Source organism: Streptopelia decaocto (genome assembly GCF_964273445.1).
Source record: "Streptopelia decaocto genome assembly, chromosome: 18".
In the NCBI taxonomy this organism is placed as follows: domain Eukaryota; kingdom Metazoa; phylum Chordata; class Aves; order Columbiformes; family Columbidae; genus Streptopelia; species Streptopelia decaocto.
Genome location: NC_138673.1, coordinates 3,878,326 through 3,888,933, shown reverse-complemented (window position 1 = coordinate 3,888,933; position 10,608 = coordinate 3,878,326). Strand labels below are relative to the sequence as shown.

Below are 10,608 nucleotides of genomic sequence, written 5' to 3'. Positions count from 1 at the left end.
ATTGCATGATAGACATGTGTAAATACTACCAGAGCTATTGAAAGATGGATAAGCTATCTCAGTCATATAGGAAGGAGAAGAAGGTTGAGGATTCTTTTTCAGTATATTACTTAGTCCCGCCACAGTTGTGAGACCGACCAGCTGCCACCTCCCGTCCCCCTGACGCGACGCCTGAGGGGACGCTGCCCCTGGGGCGCGCGCGGCGGCCGTTGGGGCGGGGCGCGAGCGGCTGCGCGCGGCCTCTGAGGAGGGCTGGGCGCGCGCGGGGGGGCGGAGCCGGCGCCGGGCCCCGCCCCGCCCGGGCAGCTGTCACAGGCGGCGGCGGCGGCCGGTCCCGCAGGCGGGCGCAGGGGCGGCCGCGGGATGCGGCGCTGAGCGCGGAGCGGCCGGTCACTCCGCGCGGGCTCCTGCGCGCCGCGGTTGCCCTCCCCGCAGCCCATGATGTGCCTGGAAAGCGACGGCTCCTCCGGCAGCAGCCCGGGCTGCGGCGGGCGGCTCCGAGCCGGCGATGAGGAGGAGGAGGAAGACGGCGAACGGGGCTGCTGCGGCCGGGGCGCTGAGGGCGAGGTGCAGACCCTGTCGGGCAGGATGAACCCGCCGGCGGCCGGCAAGCACCCCGAGCGCCCGGCCGCCCGCCACAAGGCGCCGAGCCTCGGCCGCGCCCGGGTGGCCGCCGCCGGCATCCTCAGCGTGGGCAACGTGCTCAACTACCTGGACCGGTACACGGTGGCAGGTGAGGGGTCCCTCGGCGACGCTCCCCGGGAGGGGCGGGCGGCGGCCCCTGTCCCCTGGGCCGGTCCGCGGTGCAGCTGCCCCCGTCCCCACCGCCGCCCGACCGGTGGGGCCGTCCCGGGGGCGGGGGGCAGCGGGGCCGTTCTGGCGGGCCGGGGGTCCGGTTGGCCGTGCCCGGGCTGAAGCAGGTCGGCAGCGGGGGTGTGTGTGGCGGCTACGGCTGGTGCCCATTGTGCGGTCCGGTATTGTCCTCGAGTTTGTCTGAATTTTATTGAAAATAAAAGCAGGTGGCCTTTGTCTGGGCTCGGCGGCGGAGTAAATGTTCGCTGTGTTTTTTCGGGAAGGACTGGCAAAGGCGGAGGTTACTTCATGTGATTGTACGGGCTGACGGCAGAAGCGTTATTGATCTTAGGAATAGTATGAATGCTGCGGGTGGCAGGTGCAGCCCGCTCAGTTCAATACACTGTGCTGTGGGAGGGAGGAATGCAGTTGCGTTTGCTGCTGTGGGTGAACATCGCACTGAAGCAAATCACCTTTGCTTTGTTTCTGCCGAGTCCCCTCAGCCTGCAACCCCCGGCTGTCCTTCAGATCTCTGCCAAGGAGGGTCCCTTCTCCGCAGAACTCCGGGAGGTGACAGCAGAGCTGCCTGCTCGTTGCTGCTTGGCTGGCGGTAACGCAGGGGGAGCAGCAAAGGCAGCTGCATTGCACTTTGCAAAGCATCTGTGCTCTGGAGGTAAACCTTTTAAAATCATGCACTGCCTGGCAGATGCGTTTTGCCAACCGTACTGCATGAAAACTACTATGTGCCTTAGTGACTTCTACGAAGCTCGGCGGTGAAACAAATCTATGTTAGCATGTTTACTGTACAGTCCCTGGAGGGGACTCCTCATTTATTCTTGTCAGGCAATAACAGCAGGGAAGAAGATGATTACCGAACTTTTTCTAATTAGAAATGAAGTAGGCTTGTTGGTATTCAACTGTCTCATGTAATTAAAATATAATACATATTCTGTGTTTGGCAATACTGATAATTTTATCTTCAGAGCTCGTAAAGGGGTTTGTGCATGTATAAATTTTGCTCTATGCATATACAGATTTTAATCAGTAGTACTCAATGTGGTGTTAAACAAATCATATATTTGTTTATACTGCATTAAAATAATATATGTTTGTAGGGCAGTAATAGAGTGCAGGGGACATAAATTTAGTCACTTGTCAGAATAAGTTGGCCAGGTTGGCTTTGTTTTGTCTGGGGTAGGGAGACAGGGAGGATTAGAACAAAACTGTCTTTAGACAGGGCTTGCTCCCTCAGGAAATGTAAAGGCCAGTATTAGGAAGTATTGAGTACTCGCTAGTCAGTGTGTAACCGGAGGAAGCTTGAAGATACAAGGTTGATCTATTATTATTGAAGGAAACTGTAGTTTGCTCCCTCACCCTCAAATAGGAGTCTCTCTAGTAGAGAGTTTTACCACAAAGCACTATTTTCCTTTAATGCATGGAAAGGTTCCTTTTCAGGAAGCTACCCCCCTCCTTGTGCATGCTTCTTTTTTAATCACTGTCTTGTTCATCTATTTGCTGTAGTACTTTCAGAAGACCTTTGTCATCTGATTTTTCTGTCTGCAAGAACAGGAGGCATGGGTTGCTGTGGCAAAGGAAGGGAGAAGCGTCTTCATTTATGTGAAGGCTAGAAAGTGCCTGACCAAAGAGATTAAAAATGCCTGTTTACTGTAATATAGTATTGGCAGTATTTCTAGGATAAGCTCTGTTTTTATGGTGCTCAATAACTCCCCTGTGGAACTTATCTGTTAGCATTCACTAAAGGTTTAAGATCTCAGACATCAGACTTTCTTTCAGCGACAGAATCAAATTTTGTATGATCTTTTTGTGTTCTGTCAATTGGTATTTGTTTTTCAAGCTGGTGTTTCATGAAGTGCTAATCCAAAACAAGGAATAATTTAAATCCAGTCGAATAGAGGAGTTGTGGTAATAAAAATGATATGTTTTGGGCTCAAAACTGACTTTATAATAAAGTCTCTCTAAAAGCAATCTTTGCTTTTATATTTTGAATCTTAGTGCATACCACATGCTTATGTGACGTGCACTTGCATATGAATCAAGTTAGCGCTTTGAATATTCAGCTCATGTCTCAAGACAGGTAATAATTAGTGAATACAACTCTTCAGACCTTCAAAGTACATTTCAAATATGAATTGTTGCAGCAACGTAATAAGGGAGTTTAGCACTAGCCATGTTATGTCAGGGGAAGTAGCATCAGAAGTTATAATTTACCTAAGGCCAGTGAACTGTTGTGAGAACTGGCATTAATTTCTGGTTCTAGCTCTATTTGAAACAAGTGTTAAAAGAGCAGCAATACCAATGAAAACTGGTTCCTGAGGATTTGTGTCTCTGGGGTGATCCCTCCTGTGGGTTCTCTGACGTCAAATAGGAGTTGACCTTTGTCATTAACCTTTCTCTTCTTGTCTTATAAGAGTCTCTCCTCTACTGAACCATTTTTTTTTTTTTTAAATCAAAGTGCTGAGAGCTCTGGGACTTCTTCCTGCTGTCAAATTCAGTCAAAAGCAGGTCAGAGGACTCCAAAGCGATTAGTAGGCAGCTGACAGATGGACATATGCAAGCACAGAATCCAGTTTATGGGCATGATACTACAAGTACATCTTCCAACTTGGTTGCAACCATTTTGGTCTTCTGGTCACAAATGCAAGTATATAAAAAAAACCCAAACAACAAAACACAACCCAAGTATATATTTGGGTTGTATATAATAACTATATACAAGTATATATTTAGTGTATTTTTAGTCAATAGGAAAAAAAAAGTCATATATGGAGTTCTTTGTTGCAAACACACTTCCCTGAGTATCTTCTTCTATTTTTCTAAGAACCATGTGGAAGGTAGATAACATGCATGCAACAAATGCAAGGGGATCTCGGGTAACAGAAAGAACTAGGCTGACCTCTCCTATAGCACGTCTTGCTCCTTAAAGTAAAAAGCAAATGTTTTTGCATTGCTAAAAAGTAAACAGCAAATATGGTATTTCTTGGTGTTTACACTCAGGATACAAAGACATTGCGTATGATGAGTTGTTTGTGGGTAATTTTCTTCCAGGTGCAAGAAACAAGGAAGTAGCTACCTGTTCCTTGGTTTTGGTTTAATAACTTTGCAGTATAAACTAAATGAATTTAGGTTGGCAGATGCCTTTTATACCTGGGACGTTCTGTGACAGAACCTGAGTGCAGTTTCTGAGATACAGGGTATATACAGCTTCACACCTAACAATAAATTACATTATGAAACTGGGCCTCTGTTGAGGACTGGCCCGCTTCTTATGGTTTAAGAGTTTCTTCCAATACTTTAAAAATAAAAAGCCTGCACAGTAATACTGGATCTTTCAATAATGTCCTTATGTGTACAGAACTGGAAATTTCCAGTGTGTGTGGGGAATGTTACAGTATATTGGTGTTTGGGAGAAGCTGTCCCAAACACAAAGTGGGAGTGCCCATACTGTGGCTTTTCTAAAGAAAAGATGGAAAACTCCATGCTGAACATTACCGATGCAAAGTGATCCTCTGCAATTTTCTTAATAGGTCTTTGATACTCCAGTTGCCTGTGGAAAAAGCGTTGTCTCAAGAGCCATGATTTTTTGCTGCTGTTAAGAAAGCAAAGAATAATGAAAAGGGACAACTAGCAGTAATGAAACCATTGCAGATTACCTGTGAAACTACAGCATTTCAGCCATTCGGTGATGCTGGGACATACCTTTGTCCTTAATGAAGTTTTGGGAAAAGTCATCTTACCTTCAGAAGCTTGGAATGTGGTTTCACAATTATGCCATGGATGACCTTTTCCTATGCCTGCTGTTGATGATGAAAATAGTCTTGCTTCATTAGGGTGTCACCTCCGCCTTCTAATTCAGATGCTTCTTCCTGGCATTTCTGTAATTTAAAGGTAATGATTTAATTAAGCTGGAGAACTACCCAGCAAAGTAAACGAGTCCTACTATCCCAGTGCAGGAGGGGAAACAGTGTTGTAGAGCGGCGGCGATTTGCCTGTGGCAGCGTAGTTAGAGGCAAAATCCTTGAGGTTCTCTGTCCCTGTAACGCAGTACGCCATGGGTTTTGGTCTGCTGGCTTTGTCCTGTAAATGTCTGTAACTTGCTAATAACCATATTTGTGTTAATTAGCCTCTCATTACAACATATAGTTGCAAATCAAATACCGTTCTTTGAAGATACGTACATGCAAATGATTATTGAAAGTTGAAAGTCAAGTTTAAAACCCTGTAGTACAAACTATAACTGAAGGGTTAGGAAAGGTTCAACGCTGACACTCAAGTGCAAAGGTATTAAAGAATTTATAAGCCAATACTGCTTTTGTGATAGTAATATATTACCTCATAGCATGTTTCATACTGAATGATCTTCTTGTAGTCTGAGATATCATATATTAATATGTAATGGATTAAAGAGAGTTCCTTATCCCTGTTGTAACAAGACTGTGCTCAGTGCTTACAGTTTCAGGGAGGAAACCATTAAGTGGCAGTGCAAGCTCTTCATTTTATAGTCTCTTGCTGAGCTAATCTCAACCTAGGACTTAGCTGTGGAAGGAGCGTAATGTTGGAAAATATTAGGAAAGAACATTGACTGAACCCGCTTGAGCCAGCAGTGCTGCCAGCTCACTCATGTGAGAATTTGCAGTGTTTTGCTCAGACGACAGATACCTGTCACGGGCTCAGAATTCAAGCAGCACTGCACGGTGAGCACAAGCTGGAAGGACCGACCCTCCTGCATTTGAGAAGCAGGCGACAGAAAGCATTCTGCAGCACAAGGACTGGGGAGCAGCGTCGTCTTCTTAACGTCGCGTTTTCCCCGTGTGATGGGCTTTATTGCATAGTCAGCTGCTTCCTGTTTGCCGGTTCTTACGCGAGTTGGCAGGGTTTGTGCAGAGTATTTTACATTTCAAGTGAAGTCTTATTATGTTTAATCATAGTCTTTTTCTTCCTTGTGATGTCGCTTTGCCAGATAGTAACTATCTTTGTTATTATGTCTAGATTTTCCTGTTTGACTCTGAGATCCTCTTTCATGCATGTTGATTAATTTTATCCCCAAAGCATCCAAGTCATCATAGTCAGTGAACATGGCTTTTATTACATGGAGTTAAGATCCTCATAAATATTGAGTGTTTTCTTAGGAATAATGTGATGATTTTACTGGTCCCTTCATCTCTGAGACTGTCAATATCAGAAGTTGTGTGGAAAAGCTTCTCTGCTTAAAAGTGTGGGAATTCTGTAATCATTCCTTCAGGAGTTTTCAAATACCATGCCAAGCTGTAATAGGGTTGAATTCCATCAGTCAGCTTGTTTTTAGTTGCTCCTATTTATTACACATTTATTCTTTAGTGCTTCTGGTAGATAGTACACCAGAAGCAAATAAGGTGCTCGTTAGGTAGCCTGGTGGGCTGCTAAGTTCAATAGATGTTGTTAAAAGCTGGCAACTTTCCCCTAGTATGAAATCCTGTAGCTCTTTCTTGGGCTTTCAAGTGCTGAGGAACTTGTGATTGAAAGGTGTCACCTGAGTCAAATAAGGTTTGCACAGGTCTTAAGTTTCCTTACAACTGTTAATAACAGCTCATGGTACCTATTCAGTAGATTCAAGGGGAAAACATCACTTTATTTTGCATTTAGAAATTAGGAAATTCAGAGATCAGAACTCTTGCTGAGTTCCTTGTTTGCATCATCATCTCTTTATAGTGTTATAGACCAGGACATCATTGTGCAGCTTCTACTTAATCAGATAGTGCACCCAAGGTGCTTATGATCTGCATATATCAAGAGATACCAGAAAGCTGTAGGCCATGGTTGGGAGAGTCTGAAGGAGACAAGAGACAGTACTGGTTAGTGTAGGGGTGCTAGGAGATTAGCAGGTATCACTTATTGGGCAGGCAGCGTAGCCGAAGGGTGAGGAGGGATATGAGGGAAGACAAGGGTTGCTTTCCGCAGGCGTTTGCAGACAGCATCTACCAAACGTGATGGGCATCGCAGGAGAAAGCGTGATGGTTTCTGTTGGAAATGGATGATGGAGGATGACACCCTTCTGCTGGTTGAGAGCATTTTCTGGAGATTGGCACTGTGGATGCAGGGTGGTGAGTGTTCTAGGAAAAAAAAATAATGCATGTTCAAAATGAGTTCTGTGAAGTGCCTGAGGGGCCATGGAAGTTAATGGGAGTTGAGCAAAATGGGGTTGGGCTCAGAGCCAAGAGATGTGTGAGGTGAACAACTGGTGGTTTCCAGAGAAGTTTGGGTACAGAACTTGATGTAGACCTCACCTGCAAATTGCGTTTTTGGTGAACTGCTCTGAAATTCTTGGTCTGAAAGTAAAGAAGCAAATCCGAGACTGGTACAGGCAAACTAAAATAACAGTCATTAAAACGAACAACAAACAAAAGCCCAAACCAAACAAAAACTATAACCAAAACAAACCCAAGTAAACCAAAACACCAACAGAAACAAACAAAAACCAACAGAAACAAACCCAACAACAAACCCAACACACACGCACAAAACAAACTCCCCCAAACCACCTCAAACCCCTGTTTCTAAGCTCTAATTACTACAACCTCCCTTTGAGTTTTGCACTATTAAAATAGTTGACCACGCTATTCATAGACTGGATGAACACTTCACTCAGAATTGGCATGCACAGGAGGCATCTCATACACTTTTTTTTACTTTTTTTGACACATCTGTTTTCATTGTTATTTTGTGGGTGTTTCTGTCTTATGTAACCCAGCTATTTCTGTCGGGTTGCAGGGAAGGGAAGTGAAAGGGAGGGAACACTGATTTCCGTGCTTCTGGCTTCACAGCAGTATAAATAATCAGGAAGGTGAGAATGTGAGGGATCCTGGATGCCTAAAGGGATGTAGAATCCTTTATTTTTGAGGTCATTGTTTTGGAGCTATTGCCAGTCCGGAGTGGCTGAAGGTATCTTTTGGAAGGCTCTTGGATGAGCCGTTCAGGAGGCTGTGTTGGTCTCTTCCCATGCTTCGTGATGTCCCGTGTTTCATGAAAGCCTCCACTCAAGGCATGGCTGGGAACCACCATGTTGTCTCTCAATATATAAAATGACAGAGAAAAGCATCAAGTTTTTCTATTAGCTGATCCTTCTAGGCTGCAATAAAGCCTGTCGTGAAATCAATGTTGCTCTTCCCACCAATTCTGTGCTTGTGTTCTTGAGGGAATAAATATCATAGAATCATAGAATACCAGGTTAGAAGGGCCCACAGGGATCATCTGGTCCAATCTTCCTTGGCAGAACTGTTGATCTTCTACAACTGAAATCATAGAGCAATTTTAGCTGAAGAGAAGGGTGAGAAATACAGAAGAAAAAGTCACCTTTATGCCTTGTCAGACCTAAGTTCAGGCTTCAGCAATAAGAATGTACCAGGGTTATGTTGTTGGTGAACAATATCTCCTACAGGCTTTTTTTTAAATCCCTTTCCTATGGTTCTGCTGGTGGCCAGCGACTGCAGTGGCTGAGCAGAAGAAGAGGAGGGTTCTCTGCAGAAGAGCTGTAGGAGCAGCTTGGAGCTTGGCTGGCAGAATGAGAGAACCACATGCTGGAATGAAAATCCTTTCAGCCTTGGCTTGTGATGGTGTTTTTTTACTTTAAGGCTTCATTGAACCGAAACTGCAGTAATCCATTTTGCTCCTTGTTCAGGCTTCTGCCAGTAATTATGTAAAGAACAAAACACAATTAATTATTTGTTTCCTAGCTTCCCATTTTCTTTATTTGTATTAGAAACATGTCATTATTGTCTTAGACCCTGAGCCCTGTGTTCTTGGCAATATGGAAAACAACAGGAGTGAGTGAATGACAGAGTCAACAGGACTTGTGTCTGTGTGAAGCCTGCAGGGCCTGAATTAAACCGACCCAAAGGTTAAGTTTGATTCATACAGCCGGCCTGTGATTTGAAGAGCTGCTCTCCCTGCGTGTTCTCATTTCAGAGAAGTGATCCTTTGGGACAGTGTGCCAACAAAGCGGTTCGGATCTGAAAGTGGGGGGGTCTTGCCCTGTTGTTGGTTTGCAATTTTCACTTCTTTCTGCCTCTCTCCTCTATATTTCATTATTTGTGCCTGTGTTGTGATGATGACCTTGGCTGTTTTGCATTCAGGCTGGTGTATATAGTTGCTTTAGCCCAGTTCTGCTGCCAGGTGTGCAGTTTGGGAGTTTGCAAACCACTGAGTGCTCTTGCAGTGCACCTCTTCAGTGGGACTTTACATTTAAAAATGTGACACTGATAGTATTACTATTTTTTTTCTCCCCATTAGATTCTCATTTTTCCATTGCCCTTAATATCGGATGATTTTCTCCAACAGGCTTGTGCTTGTAAACTTTACTCCAGTGAGACCCCCCCATGGCTTGGCAGCAGGAGTTAAATAACTTGGTCAGCTACCCAGGCTTTAGTAATGGAGCAGGTTGGTGTAGGAAATGTTGGTTATGGGACACTGAATCAGAGCTGCTTAAGCACTTCGGGGCAGCGACTAATTTTGTGCAGTTCAGGGCCTACTGTCAGTGCTAAATAATAATTAATATAGAATTGCAACATTATTAATAAATGTTGACTCTGTAAGTTAGGAAACTATGCAATAAGGAACAATTATTTCTAATGTACCAGTGTGCCTAATAAAGAGTGGTCATTGCATGTGTTTGTGTGTTAGATTATTAGAACTCAAATACTGCTGCAGCTATACTGATGTTAAAACATTTATAATAGTCTTGTTATTTCCGTCTAGCAGCCAGAAATGCTGACTAACTTTCAGGATAACCATCTTTTATATATTCAGGAAACAAAATACCCAAGGGCCAGTGGTGACTGACAGCTCCAGTGCTCTGATTAAAACTGACAGGTCCTGATCACCTCCGTCTTGGATGTGTTAGTTCCTTCTCTGATGGGGAGGTAGAGGAGGAGGAGGACAAAAAGCAATGTAATGGGATAGTATTTGCAGTTTTTCAGGAATTTGTAACTCAGAAGCAGCAAACCAGGACCTGAGTAATAGTGCTTGGAAGGGCAAATATTGATCTTTCCATGATGACCTTCCTATAAGAAGATACGTGCTGAGATTCCTGATCTTCTGATGATGGGTTAAGCTATGGTTTGGGGGGACTAAAATATGTGTATGTGTTTTATTCCCAACCAGTATAAATCCAAGGGAGATTTCTTTTTTCCTAAATGAGAGGAATCCTGGTGGTTTTGTTCATCTGTGCTTGCATATAGATGACATAAACAATTACACAATCCCTAATGAAAAACGTTGAGTCACTGGTCAGAATGTGAGGTTGTTGGGTGCAAATCCTGGCCCAAGGTTGGGCACTGACCCCATAGTACTCTGCACAGTGAGTGTATATTCTGTCCTTTCCTCCCCAGCCGCATTTCTTAGCTGTCAAGGGAATAGCCAACTTTATTTCCTTTACTTCTGTGTTCATTTAATTTACTTTTTATATGTATGCAGGTGCTGGATGCTCACAAGCAATTTGCAGCACATCCGTAGCACGTACTGCTGTGTACTTGCCGGCTCCGTGATGTACTTTGAACTGCACTGAAGTGCCAAAAGAGCAATAAAATTAATGACTTTGCATCTCTTCCCTATTTCATTATAGCAGAGTCTTGATAGAACCACTAAACTTTAGGGTCACTTGCTGTTTCCTTCATAAAACATGTATTTTTAGGTAGTCATAATCTGTACCTCTTACATCTTGGCAAATTCCAGCTTGGCATAAATGGATATTGCTCACAGTTATTTTGTAAGCTTAGATGCGTGACCCAGTTTGGAAGCTCGTGCACTGTTTTATGTGCTTTAACA

The 10,608-nt window shown here is 44.2% G+C and overlaps 1 protein-coding gene across 4 annotated transcripts in view; it reads left to right on the top strand.

The window, feature by feature from the left end:
• The first annotated feature begins 337 nt into the window (after positions 1-337).
• Positions 338-10,608, top strand: part of SPNS2 (SPNS lysolipid transporter 2, sphingosine-1-phosphate) — a 151,716-nt gene continuing 141,445 nt past the window's right edge. For all 4 annotated transcript variants that reach the window (XR_014185623.1, XR_014185624.1, XR_014185625.1 and 1 more), the window contains exon 1: positions 338-733. Coding sequence is in view for 1 of the 4 variants with exons in the window: in XM_082068221.1 (XP_081924347.1) it covers positions 439-733 (295 nt within the window). In the remaining 3 variants the exon portion in view is untranslated. The remainder of the gene's footprint in view (positions 734-10,608) is intronic.